The sequence below is a fragment of the Urocampus carinirostris genome, chromosome 9 (assembly GCF_059441175.1).
Source record: "Urocampus carinirostris isolate Australia breed hairy pipefish chromosome 9, RoL_Ucar_1.0, whole genome shotgun sequence".
Classification (NCBI taxonomy): Eukaryota; Metazoa; Chordata; class Actinopteri; order Syngnathiformes; family Syngnathidae; genus Urocampus; species Urocampus carinirostris.
Window position 1 is genome coordinate 25048138 of NC_142357.1, and position 18129 is coordinate 25066266.

General features: G+C 40.7%; 1 protein-coding gene and 14 non-coding genes across 15 annotated transcripts in view; 14 read left to right on the forward strand and 1 right to left on the reverse strand.

Moving 5' to 3' along the window:
• The window catches only part of LOC148359665 (uncharacterized), a 70087-nt gene extending 52657 nt beyond the window's left edge, over positions 1 to 17430 (reverse strand). The window contains exons 1-5 of the mRNA XM_088344373.1: positions 17160 to 17430; positions 12427 to 12468; positions 10801 to 11067; positions 10626 to 10691; positions 8152 to 8421 (exon numbers count right to left, since the gene is read on the reverse strand). Of these exons, the coding sequence (XP_088200499.1) occupies positions 8152 to 8421; positions 10626 to 10691; positions 10801 to 11067; positions 12427 to 12468; positions 17160 to 17391 (877 nt within the window). The 5' untranslated portion in view covers positions 17392 to 17430. The remainder of the gene's footprint in view (positions 1 to 8151; positions 8422 to 10625; positions 10692 to 10800; positions 11068 to 12426; positions 12469 to 17159) is intronic.
• Positions 105 to 186, forward strand: trnal-cag (transfer RNA leucine (anticodon CAG)). The gene has a single exon. It is a non-coding gene; the product is annotated as a tRNA-Leu (tRNA).
• Positions 447 to 528, forward strand: trnal-uag (transfer RNA leucine (anticodon UAG)). Its single transcript has one exon. It is a non-coding gene; the product is annotated as a tRNA-Leu (tRNA).
• Positions 1839 to 1920, forward strand: trnal-uag (transfer RNA leucine (anticodon UAG)). Its single transcript has one exon. It is a non-coding gene; the product is annotated as a tRNA-Leu (tRNA).
• trnal-cag (transfer RNA leucine (anticodon CAG)) lies at positions 2186 to 2267 on the forward strand. Its single transcript has one exon. It is a non-coding gene; the product is annotated as a tRNA-Leu (tRNA).
• Positions 2528 to 2609, forward strand: trnal-cag (transfer RNA leucine (anticodon CAG)). Its single transcript has one exon. It is a non-coding gene; the product is annotated as a tRNA-Leu (tRNA).
• Positions 2870 to 2951, forward strand: trnal-aag (transfer RNA leucine (anticodon AAG)). The gene has a single exon. It is a non-coding gene; the product is annotated as a tRNA-Leu (tRNA).
• Positions 3217 to 3298, forward strand: trnal-cag (transfer RNA leucine (anticodon CAG)). The gene has a single exon. It is a non-coding gene; the product is annotated as a tRNA-Leu (tRNA).
• trnal-aag (transfer RNA leucine (anticodon AAG)) lies at positions 3560 to 3641 on the forward strand. The gene has a single exon. It is a non-coding gene; the product is annotated as a tRNA-Leu (tRNA).
• On the forward strand, positions 4571 to 4652 carry trnal-cag (transfer RNA leucine (anticodon CAG)). The gene has a single exon. It is a non-coding gene; the product is annotated as a tRNA-Leu (tRNA).
• On the forward strand, positions 4913 to 4994 carry trnal-uag (transfer RNA leucine (anticodon UAG)). The gene has a single exon. It is a non-coding gene; the product is annotated as a tRNA-Leu (tRNA).
• trnal-cag (transfer RNA leucine (anticodon CAG)) lies at positions 5260 to 5343 on the forward strand. The gene has a single exon. It is a non-coding gene; the product is annotated as a tRNA-Leu (tRNA).
• Positions 5602 to 5683, forward strand: trnal-cag (transfer RNA leucine (anticodon CAG)). Its single transcript has one exon. It is a non-coding gene; the product is annotated as a tRNA-Leu (tRNA).
• trnal-aag (transfer RNA leucine (anticodon AAG)) lies at positions 5944 to 6025 on the forward strand. The gene has a single exon. It is a non-coding gene; the product is annotated as a tRNA-Leu (tRNA).
• trnal-cag (transfer RNA leucine (anticodon CAG)) lies at positions 6291 to 6372 on the forward strand. Its single transcript has one exon. It is a non-coding gene; the product is annotated as a tRNA-Leu (tRNA).
• Positions 17431 to 18129: the final 699 nt, after the last annotated feature.

Genomic DNA, 18129 nt, shown 5'->3' on the forward strand with positions numbered 1-18129 from the left:
ATGGTTCATTCCCACTACTGAAATCATGTTTGGGAAACAACTCGATCTAACGTACAGCAAATGCAATTCGGTGTACTCAATTATGAAAAGATCTTTGAAAACAAGTCAGAATGGCCGAGTGGTCTAAGGCGCTGCGTTCAGGTCGCAGTCTCTCTTGAGGCGTGGGTTCAAATCCCACTTCTGACACACATCACAGTATTGTAGAATTTCTCTCTCAAAAGACCATGGCATATAATGGAGGTTGACATCTAATTTGGCTGAGCTCGGCCACAGGGAGGCTGAGTAGTCCACAGCACTCCTCTGTTTACACGAGTTCAAAATAGGCTCTGAAAATACTTCAGTATGGTTCATTCCCACTCCTGAAATCATGTTTGGGAAACAACTCGATCTAACGTACAGCAAATGCAATTCGATGTACTCAATTATGAAAAGATCATTGAAAACAGGTCAGAATGTCCGAGCGGTCTAAGGCGCTGCGTTTAGGTCGCAGTCTCTCTGGAGGCGTGGGTTCAAATCCCACTTCTGACACACATCACAGTGTTGTAAAATGTCTTACTCAAAAGGCCATGGCAGATGATGGAGGTAGACATCTAATTTGGCTGAGCTCGGTCACAGGGAGGCTGAGTAGTCAACAGCACCACTCTTTTTACACGAGTTCAAAATAATCTATGAACATACTTCAGAATGGTTCATTCCCAGTACTGGATTCGTGTTTTGGAATCAATTCGATCTAACGTACAGCCCGTGCAGTTCGATGTACTCAACTTTAAAACAGACATTGAAAACAAGTCAGAATGGCCGGGTGGTCTAAGGCGCTGCGTTCAGAGGGAGGCTGAGTAGTCAACAGCACTACTCTGTTTACACGAGTTCAAAATAGGCTCTGAAAATACTTCAGATTGGTTCATTTCTTACTCAAAAGACCATGGCATATAATGGAGGTTGACATCTAATTTGGCTGAGCTCGGTCGCAGGGAGGCTGAGTAGTCAACAGCACCACTCTACTGTATTTACACGAGTTCAAAATAATCTCTAAAAGTACTTCAGAATGGTTCATTCCGAGTACTGTATTCGTGTTTTGGAATCAACTCGATCTAACTTACAGCCCGTGCAGTCCGGTGTATTAAATTGTAAAAAGGTTCTTGAAAATAAGTCAGAATGGCCGAGCGGTCTAAGACGCTGCGTTAAGGTCGCAGTCTCTCTGGGGGCGTGGGTTCTAATCCCACTTCTGACATACATCACAGTGGTGTATATTTTCTTACTCAAAAGGCCATGGCAGACAATGGAGGTAGACATCTAATGTGGCTGAGCTCGGTCACAGGGAGGCTGAGTAGTCAACAGCACCACTCTACTGTATTTACACGAGTTCAAAATAATCTCTAAAAGTACTTCAGAATGGTTCATTCCGAGTACTGTATTCGTGTTTTGGAATCAACTCTATCTAACTTACAGCCCGTGCAGTCCGGTGTATTCAATTGTAAAAAGGTTCTTGAAAATAAGTCAGAATGGCCGAGTGGTCTAAGGCGCTGCGTTCAGCTCGCAGTCTCTCTGGAGGCGTCGGTTCAAATCCCACTTCTGACACACATCACAGTATTGTAGAATTTCTCTCTCAAAAGACCATGGCATATAATGGAGGTTGACATCTAATTTGGCTGAGCTCGGCCACAGGGAGGCTGAGTAGTCCACAGCACTCCTCTGTTTACACGAGTTCAAAATAGGCTCTGAAAATACTTCAGTATGGTTCATTCCCACTCCTGAAATCATGTTTGGGAAACAACTCGATCTAACGTACAGCAAATGCAATTCAGTGTACTCAATTATGAAAAGATCCTTGAAAACAGGTCAGAATGGCCGAGCGGTCTAAGGCGCTGCGTTTAGGTCGCAGTCTCTCTGGAGGCGTGGGTTCAAATCCCACTTCTGACATACATCACAGTGGTGTAAATTTTCTTACTCAAAAGGCCATGGCAGACAATGGAGGTAGACATCTAATGTGGCTGAGCTCGGTCACAGGGAGGCTGAGTAGTCAACAGCACCACTCTACTGTATTTACACGAGTTCAAAATAATCTCTAAAAGTACTTCAGAATGGTTCATTCCGAGTACTGTATTCGTGTTTTGGAATCAACTCGATCTAACTTACAGCCCGTGCGGTCCGGTGTATTCAATTGTAAAAAGGTTCTTAAAAACAAGTCAGAATGGCCGAGTGGTCTAAGGCGCTGCGTTCAGGTCGCAGTCTCTCTTGAGGCGTGGGTTCAAATCCCACTTCTGACACACATCACAGTGTTGTAGAATTTCTTACTCAAAAGACCATGGCATATAATGGAAGTTGACATCTAATTTGGCTGAGCTCGCTCACAGGGAGGCTGAGTAGTCCACAGCACTCCTCTCTTTACACGAGTTCAAAATAGGCTCTGAAAATACTTCAGTATGGTTCATTCCCACTACTGAAATCATGTTTGGGAAACAACTCGATCTAACGTACAGCAAATGCAATTCGGTGTACTCAATTATGAAAAGATCTTTGAAAACAAGTCAGAATGGCCGAGTGGTCTAAGGCGCTGCGTTCAGATCGCAGTCTCTCTTGAGGCGCGGGTTCAAATCCCACTTCTGACACACATCACAGTATTGTAGAATTTCTCACTCAAAAGACCATGGCATATAATGGAGGTTGACATCTAATTTGGCTGAGCTCGGCCACAGGGAGGCTGAGTAGTCCACAGCACTCCTCTGTTTACACGAGTTCAAAATAGGCTCTGAAAATACTTCAGTATGGTTCATTCCCACTCCTGAAATCATGTTTGGGAAACAACTCGATCTAACGTACAGCAAATGCAATTCGGTGTACTCAATTATGAAAAGATCCTTGAAAACAGGTCAGAATGGCCGAGCGGTCTAAGGCGCTGCGTTAAGGTCGCAGTCTCTCTGGAGGCGTGGGTTCAAATCCCACTTCTGACATACATCACAGTGGTGTAAATTTTCTTACTCAAAAGGCCATGGCAGACAATGGAGGTAGACATCTAATGTGGCTGAGCTCGGTCACAGGGAGGCTGAGTAGTCAACAGCACCACTCTACTGTATTTACACGAGTTCAAAATAATCTCTAAAAGTACTTCAGAATGGTTCATTCCTAGTACTGTATTCGTGTTTTGGAATCAACTCGATCTAACTTACAGCCCGTGCGGTACGGTGTATTCAATTGTAAAAAGGTTCTTAAAAACAAGTCAGAATGGCCGAGTGGTCTAAGGCGCTGCGTTCAGGTCGCAGTCTCTCTTGAGGCGTGGGTTCAAATCCCACTTCTGACACACATCACAGTGTTGTAGAATTTCTTACTCAAAAGACCATGGCATATAATGGAAGTTGACATCTAATTTGGCTGAGCTCGCTCACAGGGAGGCTGAGTAGTCCACAGCACTCCTCTCTTTACACGAGTTCAAAATAGGCTCTGAAAATACTTCAGTATGGTTCATTCCCACTACTGAAATCATGTTTGGGAAACAACTCGATCTAACGTACAGCAAATGCAATTCAGTGTACTCAATTATGAAAAAAATCTTTGAAAACAGGTCAGAATGGCCGAGCGGTCTAAGGCGCTGCGTTAAGGTCGCAGTCTCTCTGGAGGCGTGGGTTCAAATCCCACTTCTGACACACATCACAGTGTTGTAGAATTTCTTACTCAAAAGACCATGGCATATAATGGAGGTTGACATCTAATTTGGGTGAGCTCGGTCACAGGGAGGCTGAGTAGTCCACAGCACTCCTCTGTTTACACGAGTTCAAAATAGGCCCTGAAAATACTTCAGTATGGTTCATTCCCAGTATTTAATTCATATTTTGGTATCAACTCGATCTAAAGTACAGCCCGTGCAGTCCGGTGTATTCAATTGTAAAAAAATTTATTGAAGATAAGGCAGAATGTCCGAGTCGTCTAAGGCGCTGCGTTCAGGTCGCAGTCTCTCTGGAGGCGTGGGTTCAAATCCCCCTTCTGGCACACATCACAGTGTTGTAGAATTTCTTACTCAACAGATCATGGCACATAATGGAGGTTGACCTCTAATTTGGCTGAGTAGTCAACAGCACCATTCTTCTAGCACGAGTTCAAAGTAATCTATGAACATAATTCAGAATGGTTCGTTCCCAGTACTGTATTCGTGTTTTGGAATCAACTCGATCTAACTTACAGCCCGTGCAGTCCGGTGTATTCAATTGTAAAAAGGTTCTTGAAAATAAGTCAGAATGGCCGAGCGGTCTAAGGCGCTGCGTTAAGGTCGCAGTCTCTCTGGAAGCGTAGGTTCAAATCCCACTTCTGACATACATCACAGTGGTGTATATTTTCTTACTCAAAAGGCCATGGCAGACAATGGAGGTAGACATCTAATGTGGCTGAGCTCGGTCACAGGGAGGCTGAGTAGTCAACAGCACCACTCTACTGTATTTACACGAGTTCAAAATAATCTCTAAAAGTACTTCAGAATGGTTCATTCCGAGTACTGTATTCGTGTTTTTGAATCAACTCGATCTAACTTACAGCCCGTGCAGTCCGGTGTATTCAATTGTAAAAAGGTTCTTGAAAATAAGTCAGAATGGCCGAGTGGTCTAAGGCGCTGCGTTCAGGTCGCAGTCTCTCTGGAGGCGTGGGTTCAAATCCCACTTCTGACACACATCACAGTATTGTAGAATTTCTCACTCAAAAGACCATGGCATATAATGGAGGTTGACATCTAATTTGGCTGATCTCGGCCACAGGGAGGCTGAGTAGTCCACAGCACTCCTCTGTTTACACGAGTTCAAAATAGGCTCTGAAAATACTTCAGTATGGTTCATTCCCACTCCTGAAATCATGTTTGGGAAACAACTCGATCTAACGTACAGCAAATGCAATTCGGTGTACTCAATTATGAAAAGATCCTTGAAAACAGGTCAGAATGGCCGAGCGGTCTAAGGCGCTGCGTTTAGGTCGCAGTCTCTCTGGAGGCGTGGGTTCAAATCCCACTTCTGACATACATCACAGTGGTGTAAATTTTCTTACTCAAAAGGCCATGGCAGACAATGGAGGTAGACATCTAATGTGGCTGAGCTCGGTCACAGGGAGGCTGAGTAGTCAACAGCACCACTCTACTGTATTTACACGAGTTCAAAATAATCTCTAAAAGTACTTCAGAATGGTTCATTCCGAGTACTGTATTCGTGTTTTGGAATCAACTCGATCTAACTTACAGCCCGTGCGGTCCGGTGTATTCAATTGTAAAAAGGTTCTTAAAAACAAGTCAGAATGGCCGAGTGGTCTAAGGCGCTGCGTTCAGGTCGCAGTCTCTCTTGAGGCGTGGGTTCAAATCCCACTTCTGAGACACATCACAGTGTTGTAGAACTTCTTACTCAAAAGACCATGGCATATAATGGAAGTTGACATCTAATTTGGCTGAGCTCACTCACAGGGAGGCTGAGTAGTCCACAGCACTCCTCTCTTTACACGAGTTCAAAATAGGCTCTGAAAATACTTCAGTATGGTTCATTCCCACTACTGAAATCATGTTTGGGAAACAACTCGATCTAACGTACAGCAAATGCAATTCGGTGTACTCAATTATGAAAAGATCTTTGAAAACAAGTCAGAATGGCCGAGTGGTCTAAGGCGCTGCGCTCAGGTCGCAGTCTCTCTTGAGGCGTGGGTTCAAATCCCACTTCTGACACACATCACAGTATTGTAGAATTCCTCACTCAAAAGACCATGGCATATAATGGAGGTTGACATCTAATTTGGCTGAGCTCGGCCACAGGGAGGCTGAGTAGTCCACAGCACTCCTCTGTTTACACGAGTTCAAAATAGGCTCTGAAAATACTTCAGTATGGTTCATTCCCACTCCTGAAATCATGTTTGGGAAACAACTCGATCTAACGTACAGCAAATGCAATTCGGTGTACTCAATTATGAAAAGATCCTTGAAAACAGGTCAGAATGGCCGAGCGGTCTAAGGCGCTGCGTTAAGGTCGCAGTCTCTCTGGAGGCGTGGGTTCAAATCCCACTTCTGACATACATCACAGTGGTGTAAATTTTCTTACTCAAAAGGCAATGGCAGACAATGGAGGTAGACATCTAATGTGGCTGAGCTCGGTCACAGGGAGGCTGAGTAGTCAATAGCACCACTCTACTGTATTTACACGAGTTCAAAATAATCTCTAAAAGTACTTCAGAATGGTTCATTCCGAGTACTGTATTCGTGTTTTGGAATCAACTCGATCTAACTTACAGCCCGTGCGGTCCGGTGTATTCAATTGTAAAAAGGTTCTTAAAAACAAGTCAGAATGGCCGAGTGGTCTAAGGCGCTGCGTTCAGGTCGCAGTCTCTCTTGAGGCGTGGGTTCAAATCCCACTTCTGACACACATCACAATGTTGTAGAATTTCTTACTCAACAGACCATGGCACATAATGGAGGTTGACATCTAATTTGGCTGAGTAGTCAACAGCACCATTCTTCTAGCACGAGTTCAAAGTAATCTATGAACATAATTCAGAATGGTTCGTTCCCAGTACTGTATTCGTGTTTTGGAATCAACTCGATCTAACTTACAGCCCGTGCAGTCCGGTGTATTCAATTGTAAAAAGATTCATGAAAATAAGTCAGAATGGCTGATTGGTCTGTGGCGCTGTGTTCAGGTCGCAGTCTCTCTGGAGGCATGGGTTCAAATCGCACTTCTGACACACGTCACAATGTTGTAGAATTTCTTACTCAACAGACCATGGCACATAATGGAGGTAGACATCTAATGTGGCTGAGCTCGGTCACAGGGAGGCTGAGTAGTCAACAGCACCACTCTACTGTATTTACACGAGTTCAAAATAATCTCTAAAAGTACTTCAGAATGGTTCATTCCGAGTACTGTATTCGTGTTTTGGAATCAACTCGATCTAACGTACAGCCCGTGCAGTCCGGTGTATTCAATTGTAAAAAGATTCATGAAAATAAGTCAGAATGGCTGATTGGTCTGTGGCGCTGTGTTCAGGTCGCAGTCTCTCTGGAGGCATGGGTTCAAATCGCACTTCTGACACACGTCACAATGTTGTAGAATTTCTTACTCAACAGACCATGGCACATAATGGAGGTAGACATCTAATGTGGCTGAGCTCGGTCACAGGGAGGCTGAGTAGTCAACAGCACCACTCTTTTTACACAAGTTCAAAATAATCTCTAAAAGTACTTCAGAATGGTTCATTCCCAGTACTGAATTCGTGTTTTGGAATCACCTCCATCTAACGTACAGCCCGTGCAGTCCGGTGTATTCAATTGTAAAAAGATTTTTGAAAATAAGTTGGAATGGCCGAGCGGTCTAAAGCGCTGCGTTCAGGTCGCAGTCTCTCTGGAGATGTGGGTTTAAATCCCACTTCTGGCACGCATCCCAGTATTGTAGAATTTGTTACTCAAATGACCATGGCACATAATGGAGGTTAACATCTAATTTGGCTGAGCTCGGTCACATGGAGAATGAGTAGTCAACAGCACTCCTCTGTTTACGCGAGTTCAAAATAGGCTCTGAAAATACTTCAGAATGGTTCATTCCCACTACTGAAATCATGTTTTGGAATCAACTAGATCTAACGTACAGTAAGTGCAGTTCGGTGTACTCAACTTTAAATCAGTCAGAATGGCCGAGTGGTCTAAAGCGCTGCGTTAAGGTCGCAGTCTCTCCGGAGATGTGGGTTCAAATCTCACTTAAAAGCAAGGGCTTTTCATTAAAGAAAGATCACAATCTTAAAATAAGAAAATAATGACTTAAATTTAGCAAAATCACATGCAAACGGGGCAAGAATTTATCACTTGCAGTGTAACAAAGCTCGATAATGTCATATCATTAGATATAAAAGCAACGGACATGAAGTCAAAAACCTTTTCAGGGCACCAAAAAAAAAATAAATATAGCAAATTCTTTGGTCAGAACTAATAGAAAGTCAAATTTTGCTATAATGGGGGACATAAGTGACATTTCTACTATTGTATTAACAAATGTCAGAACTAGTAACCGTACTCTGATTCAAGCAGTTAAAACTTTCAAAAAGAGTATTTCTTCGTGTAGATGTAGAAACAATACCACAGGTACAGTGGTGTAATAACATGCAATATTAAGGCATATACACAAAAATATGAACAAAAATAATACATACCGACTTTAAAATAAGCAGGATCTCTTTGCTCTAGAAAAGACAGCAACTTCCTGCTAGTTTTTGCACCTTTTTGGAGGACCAGATCAAAGAGAGACTCAGCTTGATGTCTCGTTTCAGAGATCTTCACAATGATTCCTTGCCTTTCCCTGCCAGTCAAGACATGAGCCTCGTCAAGATCGTCCAATAGTTCACATAAAAGTGAAAACGACGACTGAGAAATAAACTCGGGCCACAACTTCTGAAGCTCCATTTGAGCAGAATCTGAAAAGCCTGAAAAATAGATGCAATCAGGAAAAAACAGATTAGACAGGCAGAACATACAATCATCCCCAGGAAAGACATTCGCAGAGGTCTAGAGTACAACTGTGTCAATTTTCGCAAAAATCGGTTTAGCCGTTTCGGAGCCTCTGCGTCGGTGTTTCTCAACTGGTGGGTCAGGACGCAAAAGTGTGTCACGGATCCGTTCTCAGTGGGTTGCGGGCCTCTGCCCAGGCAAGATAATGCTAAGAAGAAAAGATCGTTAGATCTCTTCTCTTTAAGTCAATCGCCTCTGTCCCAATTGTGTTTGAGAAGGACAATATTTCATTTAATTGTGATTTTTTTTTTCTTCTGCCAATTGTAACGGGTCCCAAGAAAGTTAGTGATTACAGCAATGAAAAGTGGGGAACAGTGAAAACAAGGATAGAGTCAAAGAAGGAAATGATAGCGAAATATGAAAATATTGTACGAGTGTCTGAAGCACTGCTTGAAGGTACAAAAAAACGTTTAAACATTTTATATTTGCCAGTATATTGACCTTTATTACCTACACAATTAGGTAATTAGTGTTGTTTAGGTATGTTTTATATATATATATATATATATATATATATATATATATATATATATATATATATATATATATATATAAAATCGTTCTTCATGACGCTCTCTGCGCTTTAAACAGATCCCTGAGACTATCACACAGTGTTCTGGTTTGCCCGCGTCCCTGCGTCCTAGGCACATCATTTTTCCTGGGGACGCATTGTGTCAAATCGACGTGCGTCCCCGGGATGCAACTTTTTTGACACCAAATTGTCATTATTACTTTTTTTTTTTAACAAAGATTTACCGCACTCCAAACTTTTCGTCAGGCAGATCCGCCATTGTTGTTTTGGTCTCGCGCCGATCTCGGCAAACGAGATCTCGTTGCTTCGAGATAACGTCATTGTTTTGGTGGTTGTCGAGTGAAAGAGAAATAAGCCTCCGTAAAAACAGTTGGTATTAGGTGCAAATCAACAAAAAATTGGTAATTTCTTCAGTGTCGGTAATAAGTCGAAACATAATACAGAAAGTGGTAACAACGGCAATAATTCCGGCACGAAAAAACGTCGGAGAAATTCTTCAGAAGACCGCGAAGGCAAGGAAAACACGTGTTTTGAAGCGAACAATTCAACGAAAGAGAAACAAAAGAATACTCCTAGCAAGAAAAGGACTCTTCTGCCAAAATGGACTCAATTATATTCCTGGTTACGCTATGAGGCGGATGATAATAGAGGCTACATGTTCTGTGATGCGTGTACCCAGCGTGACAAAAAAAATGGTTTACATAAGTCATTTCGCAATACGAACTTTCAGAAAAGCACATTGGATTGGCACAACGACAATGAAAACCACAAATTAGCTATGGAAATTCCGTTGCTGCATTTGGACCTTGAGAGGGCATTACAACTGTGGCGGGACGGCAAACCACGAAGAATTTATGAACTGAAAAATCTGAAGTGCTTAAAACTGCATAAATATATAGACTAATATTTCAGCAATATTATTTTGTATAATGTACAATATTTTTGTGAACTAAAAAATTTGAAGTGATAACTGCTGTCTTTGTATTACCAATTAAGTGTGATGATTACAACTGAATGAATATATAGATTTATATATTTATTTATATATTTGTCGCCGATTTACAATTTCAACCTCGATAACACTAAATTTTGGGGACCCATAGATCTCTGGTGGGACCCATAGATTTTTGAGCATGCGAGTCCCCGGGACCCATCACTTTTTAGAGGTAAAATGAACACTGTCACAGTGCAGGTGCATTTATACAGAGACTTGATTGCACACAGATTCAGTCCATTTATCATCGTTAGTCATTTAGATAGACATTGAATAATTCAGAGATCCTCACTGAACTTCTGGACAGTTTACTGCACTGAAAGAAAAAGGGCTGAATAATTTTACACACCCACTTTTTCGTTTTTTTATTTGTTACAAAAGTTTAAAATATCCAATAAAGTGTGTTCCACTTCATGATTGTGTCCCACTTATTGTTGATTCTTCACAAGAAATTACAGTTTTATATCTTTGTTTGAAGTCTGAAATGTGGCAAAAGGTCACAAAGTTTAAGGGGGCCAAATAGTTTGTAAAACACTGTACAAATATATATTCACTTTATATTTTGCCCAGCCGAAGTCATTCAGAAAACTTACCTTTGGTCTTACTAGTGTCACTTGGGCTGCTGGTTCCACTGGTTGCACTAGTGCCTGGTTCTTGAACTGAAAAAGATGCAGTTACAAATTCATTGCAGTTGCTTTTTTTGTAAATAATGACAATATCGGCTCAGTCATGAATACGCATGCTTATTAACGGTAAGTGTCAACTCACCGGGCGCTTTAAAAACACTAGGATCTATTTGCTTGAGAAAAAACAGCATTTTGCTGCTTGCTTCTGAGCCTTTCCGAAGAATCTGCTCAATCAGGCACTCTGTTTGTTGTGTCAGGTCAGGATTCTTCCGCATCATCTCATATATTTCACTGAAGTTCAAGACCTGGGCACCTTCAAGATCACCCATGAGCTCATGTAAATCTGACATAGACAACTGTGATGAAATCTTCGGCCTCAAGCGTTGAAGTTGCATTTGTACGTAGTCATCTGAAAAGCATAACAATAAAAATAAAAGTCCAACAGAGAATCTTAGATAGTTAGATATGAATCTTCCGAGTGCTTGTAAACAATCGAAAACACAGACGTGTTGAAGTTAATGTTGGTAGCTCTATTCAACAGTAATCGGCAACCTTTTCTCTACCAACAGGTTTAATGTCTGACCATATTTATGCTGCCAGGCCCCATAATCTTTAGTAACAACAACGACAACAATAATGAGAAGAAGAAGAAGCACCCAAAATCCACTGTTTAATCACTAGACCACAGGGATCTAGATAAAACAGGAAAAGGCATTACATTTTATCTCATCATCACACCGACCCACGTTGAACAATGTTGTTTTGACTGAAGTCTTTCTGTTTATGCTTCATTACAACTAGGAGTGGGCGATACTGGGAAATTTAGGAACAAAGTAAATGCATGGTGGTATAATGATCGGTTTGAGATTCTTTTTGCTTGGAAATGTCCCGATCATTGAACAATTGAAACAAACAGCAATGTAACAAATAATATAAAAACTGTACAAACTAAAATACTGTAATTTCTGGACTATGATGTGCACACGAAAACTCCAATTTTGCCTGAGATCAGAAAGTGTCGCTTTTCAATCAAGTCAAGTTAAATTGATTTGTATAACCCTTAATCACAAAATGTCTCAAAGAACTGCACAGTTGTAAAAACGGTAAATAAATTTGGCGATGCGTAATTATAATGAAATGTTACCACACATGATAACCATTTAAGAAGTAACCAAATCAATTTTATTATTCCCTAATATTTAAATATGAATTATATTTTTTTATCATCTGTTTTAGTCTTATGTGCCTTATAGTTCGATGCAACTTAATATATGAAAAGATTTTTGACAATGGGGTACTTTTGTTGCGTCTTATCATGAAAAAAATATGGCATTTTTTTGTTGCACAATATTCGGATACAATATCAGTAGTCCAAATAAAATGAAATCACAATTGGATTGAACTAGAAATTCAAAATGTAAGTATAATCTTACAAGAGGGCAGCACGGCGGTGCAGTGGTTAGCGCGTGTGTGGCACAGTTCTGAGGTCATGAGATCAAACCTCCTGTGTGGAGTTTGCATGTTCTCCCCGATATAGCTTGGTTTGACGCGCACACGAACTTTATCGGTCCACGGCACGGTGGTTGCCAACCACTGCTATACAGCACCGAATCGGTTAGTGTTTTGGGATTTCCTTACCAAGTCCCTGTTGACTCAAAATTTGAAACATGTGGCTGAACTTCTTTATTATAATAAAATGTCAATAAAATGTGATCTCACTTTAATGATTGCTCAGCAAGAGTCATTGAAGAAAACGAATAAAACTTACAGCCGCTGGCTTTGCTTGTAGTACTGGTCCCACTGGTGCCTGCTTCTCGTCCCAAAAAAACAGACATTTACAAATTATGAACCAAAAAATTAAGTTAGCAGGTAAATATGTTTAAAGTATTTAGGTTAGTACTTTGGTGTGTAACCCACGACTGGCTCAGGAGCCGCATGCAGCTACTGAGTGGCTCCCAGGCGCTTTTCTCGAAAAGTTTTACAAATTGAAAAAGATGGGGCTAGGAAATATATTTTTGTTTGGCTCTTTTCCTGGTATCGGGTTGTAAAAACATGGAATACTAGTTCATCAACTGGCTGAACAAGGAAAACTCCCCACATCTTCATTCACAACACTTATGTCTTCATCCGGACCTGCAGAGGTGGGCACACGGTGACAGACAACTCACTCACTCAGTCACACCTAGGGACAATTTGGACCGGCCAATTCACCTGAAATGCATGTCTTTGGAATGTGGGAGGAAACCGGAATGCCCGGAGGAAACCCACGCAAGCACGGGGAGAACATACAAACTCCACACAGTAAGGCCGGGAGCTGGATTCGAACCCACGCAGGAGGTTCCCACGACCTCAGAACTGTGCCGCACACGCGCTAACCACTGCGCCGCCGTGCTGTAGTTTGGCTCATGTTTAAATATAATCAATTGAATTACTTCAATGTACATTTTGGTTAAATTAGTAATCCTTATGTTTAATGGTTATTTGAGTTACTTGCCTTCTAGTTTAGTTCAATCTCAAACCTGAGATGTCTGCCATGAACCCACCTGATGCTAAGCTTTGGATGCCAATCTATTTCATTTGTGGTTATTTGTAATTACAATAATTAGCAATTTATTTGTTTTTTTATATAACTTGAAGCAAGTTGTACTCTTAACAAGTCGCTTTTCCGCTCTTGTGTTTGATGTTTTCAACCTGATAACTCCCTTTCAACCCACTGATAAATTTCCTGTCAATTACTGTCAACCGGGAACCCCTTCATCCCACCTTAAATTTCAATAAAAAACAAAGAAGGGAAAAAGACTGAGTTGTAACTTACAAGTTGGAGTGCAAACTTAGTATGAAATCAAACCAAACCAAACAACTTGTACCTGGTTAACCCCTCATATGCAGCAAAGTCATATATTGTGAAGAGAAGTCGTAGTTCTCTGGCTTGAACTCCTGCCTGGAGAACTTAGATGTAATGCTAAACTACGGGGCTGCACTCCTCTTCCTCTCTCTTCACTGTCCCATGTTCAAAGAGCTGTGCATTTAAAGGGGCAGCATCACAAGCTGCTATTTTTTGCCATTTTGTTTCTATAAATATATGCTGCGTTTTATTGCACTTTAACTTTTGTTGTTTTTTGAATCTTCAAAATAAAGATGACATTAAATATTTATTTTTCTATTGCATTTCTTTAATTTTATCAAAGCAATGAAACATAGTGTCATTTATCAAGATCTTAATGAAGTTGAACTTGAGGCGGTATCTAGAACAGAGTAGTCGAGAAGTGCATCCACAGGAAGTGCTGCATCCAACTTTATTTTGATAGGAGGCTAATATTGGTAATATAGATACAGACAGCATGCTTTGCATTCATTAGACTATTTTTTTTTTGTTTTGTTTTATGGTCGAATATGGCTCTTTTAACATTTTAGCTTGCCAAACCCTGATAAGTGGATTTTGTTTTTAAATATTGGAAACCTGCAAAGCATTTTGCATTGCATGCCAGTTTGTTATTTTTACTATTTAACCTCATGGTTGTCCGTTGTTTTGACTATTATGCACTGTTCATGTCATTGTCACTGTCAGCCAATCATGTTGATGTTCCTCAGGACGGATCTGCTTTTGTAACCTAGGAAATTTAATAAACAGGGCTAGCCTAGATGGTAGGGCGCTCGCTTTGAGACTGGGAGGTCGCTGGTTCGCGCCTCGGCCGAGTCATACCTAAGACTTATAACATTGGTTAAAATGGCGGCGCCCTCTGTTGGCTGCGGCTGCATCGGCTCGCTACAACGGGTCAGGTGTATCGACATTTCGTTCTGTGTACATTGTTACAAAGAATGACAATACAAAGGAAATTATTATTATTATTATTATAAAGGGGATGTCTTTTCGAACAGGTTGGAATTTTCTTCTCTTAGGTTTGGGTTCTCTCCTGTTGTCTTTGCAAGATGCCGCCCCAAGACTTCCCGGAAACGTTCACGCATCGATCGATTAGCTTGAGCCCGACGAACTGTTGGAACTAACAAACTAATCTACTACCAAACAACACGTTGGCCGTTAAAAGTGAATTTTAAGTGTCAGGGAGCGGCAACGTGATGCCCGGGGACAAGCATCTATACATGACGTTGCAAAGGAAGGCTAAAAGAGACAAGCAGGGGGCATTTCTCGGGGCGTGGATAATCTGGATGCTAAACCATTACACTGGCCAAAAGAGATAAGAATGCAGAAAACAGAACCTTTCAATAGGATACATTTTTTTATGTAGAACAAAGTATGTGAAATTATTAAATGTTTACAATTTTACATTTATTATGGAATAATATTCTTGTCCGTTTTGTATTTATGTTCATGTTAAAAGCACACATTTTGGGTGAAAAGGACAAATTGTATTTGTATTTCTGTTTTTTTTCCTTCATATTTCAAATTTGTATAGTTTTGATAGGATGTAATTTTATGGAGAAGTATGTTAAGTTATTTAATTTTTACATTTGTTTATTCTGGAATAATATTTTTGTCTGTTTTGAATTCATATTCATGTTAACTAAAGACATTTCTGGTGAAAAGCGCACATTTTATTTGTATTTATATTTCGGTCATATTTTTAAGTTGTTTAGTTTTGACAAAATATATTCCTTTGGAGAACATAGTATGTTAAGTTATTTAACGTTTAATTTTGTTTGTTCAGCAATAATATTCCTGTCTGTTATCAATCCATCAATCCATTATCTTCACCCCTTATCTTCAGTAGGGTCGCGGGGTTGCTGGAGCCCATCCCAGCCATCTTCAGGCAGTGGGCAGGGGACACTCTGAACTGGTTGCCAGCCAGTCACAGGGCACACAGAGACAGACAATTCACTCGTTCATTCACACTTAGGGACAATTTGGACTGGCCAATTAACCTGACATGCATGTTTTTTGGAATGTGGGAGGAAACCCGAGTACCCAGAGGAAACCCACGCACGCACAGACAACATGCAAACTCCACATGGGGAGGTTGCGGTAGCTGGACTTGAACCCTGAACCCCTGTACATGGAGTTGCGCGCTAACCACCCAGCCGCTGGGCCCTCCTGTTATGAATTCATGTTCATGTTTAAAAAAAAAAAACTCAAGTTCAAGCGTATTCCATAAACATTTACCTTGTTCTACCCTGCGACCAAATGTGTGGTTCGAGTTTTGGCCCTCTGTGCAGTTGAGTTTGACACCCTTGCACTATTCGATCACTATATTGTTACAGCGTTAGATTTCATGTTACTTAGTGTTGGAAATAGAGTTGCTGTAGATAAAAAAAGACGAACATGTGCTTTTCACCTGAAATTTGTCATCCATCCAACAAACTCAACCGCGTTGTGTTGCTGCACACACCATAGTTGGAGGCACACCCCGTCACATATAGACACAACAAAATATAATTCAACCGTGGAACAGTGAGGATTGTATCAAGTCAAGTCAAGTTATGTTTATAGCCCTTAAATCACAAGGAGTCTCAAAGGGCTGTACAGATCACAAATTATTGCAAACTACAGACTATTATTACACCATCCCCTGATCTAAAACCTAGACGAGGGCAAGGAAAAACTCAAAAACCTCAACATGAAGAAAATGAGGAAACCTTGAGAAGGGACCCACATAAGGTAAACCCGCTTCCAGGATGATCAGGCTGCAACAGATGTTGCAATAACAAATAATACACAGACATTGTCAACGTAAAATACAGGTCATTCATAAACTATAGAATATGAGTGTGTTTTAAGCCATCTCTTCTTGGCTCTTGGGATCACTAGTAGACCAGCATTTTCAGAGAGAAGGCTCCGGACCGGAACATAGGGGGAAATCAAATCTGAAAGATATGAGGGAGCAATCATTTAAAAATAAAAAAAATTATGAGCATATATCATTTTCATATTGGGAATGTTGACCACATTCCAAAATGTAACCCAAAAAACTAATTTGTTGACAATTTTGAAAAGTGGGTTTGCTTACATTTTTTTTTATATATTTTTGTGGCTATTATTTTTACAATGAATTAAAATGTATTGATCTTTCTTTTTTGTTTGCATGGTAAGTCCAAATTTAAAATGGTTTTCTGATAAAGTGGTAGGAAAAGACATATTTGTAGTTATATAGCATACAATTCCATGTATTTATGTTTATTGTCAAATGAATTGACAAACACTTGTATCCTGGAAGGGGGAAGACCTCATGTGCGGTCCCTTCTCAAGGTTTCTTCGTTTTCCTCATGTTGAGGTTTTTGAGTTGTTCCTTGCCCTCATGTAGGTTTTAGATCAGGGGATGGGGCTATACGAATTAACATGACTTGACTTGATAAATAGCTCTCAAAATTTGATCTCTGGTGTTCATGTCCACCTCACAATGTTCAGAGTGACGTCACGTAGTCGAAAGTGAAAGTAAACTACCGCCAAAAAATAAGAATTACGTTAACTACCCAAAAAATAGTAATAATAAATTGTGTAATACGCTGTGACTTAATGTACTCGCTAAAATCCAAAAGAGTATTTACCAATACTTTCTTCCTCTGCCGGGTGACGTATCTCCTCCAGCGAAGTACTGATAACGGTGAAAGCTTCTTCCTCGCCCAGCAAAGAAGTTAAGCCAGCCAGCAGCCCCTCCGTCGAACTGTACGTTCCTTCTATCAACAATTTTCGGCTCCGCAATAGTTGGACTATCTTCTGCAACTCGTCGCTTTTCAAAGTCGACAGTGCTTGAGTTGCTCTGGCCGAACTTGAAGCCATTGCTGCTCACCGACTTGAAGGACCGCTTCGCGATAGCGACGGAAGAGAGGACGAAGGGCGGGTCGATTCAAATATCAATATTGTCGATACAGGGAAGGAGCCTGTGGTGCATCGATACTACTGGCTTGTGTATTTTTGTAGTATTTTTGTGGTACAGTATTTTTAGTATTTCTGTAGTTTCATTTTTTATAGTATTTTTCAGTGTTAATGTACTACTATTTTGTTAGGAATTATTTAGTAGTATTTTTGTATAATACTATGAATGTAGTGTATTTTTGTAGAATTATCTGTAGAAGTGTTTTCGTAGTATTTCTGTAGTATATCCATAATATATTTTTGTACTATTTCTGTCATAAAATTTGTGTCGGTGTATTTTAGTATCATAGTTTTCTGTAGTGGGCAGCACGGCGGCGCAGTGAGGATAAGCGGTACGGCTGATGAGATGAGATGAGATGAGTTTTCTGTAGTATTTCTTTAGTAGTTTTGTAGTACAGTATCTTTTTGTAGTAATATAGTTTTTCATTCATTTTTTAATAGTCTCATCTCATCAGCTACACCGCTTATCCTCAGTAGGGTCGCGGGGGTGCTGGAGCCCATCCCAGCAATCTTCGGGCAGTGGGCAGGGGACACCCTGAACTGGTTGCCAGCCAATCGCAGGGCACACACAGACAACTCATTCGCTCATTCACACCTAGGGACAATTTGGACCGGCCAATTCACCTGAAATGCATGTTTTTG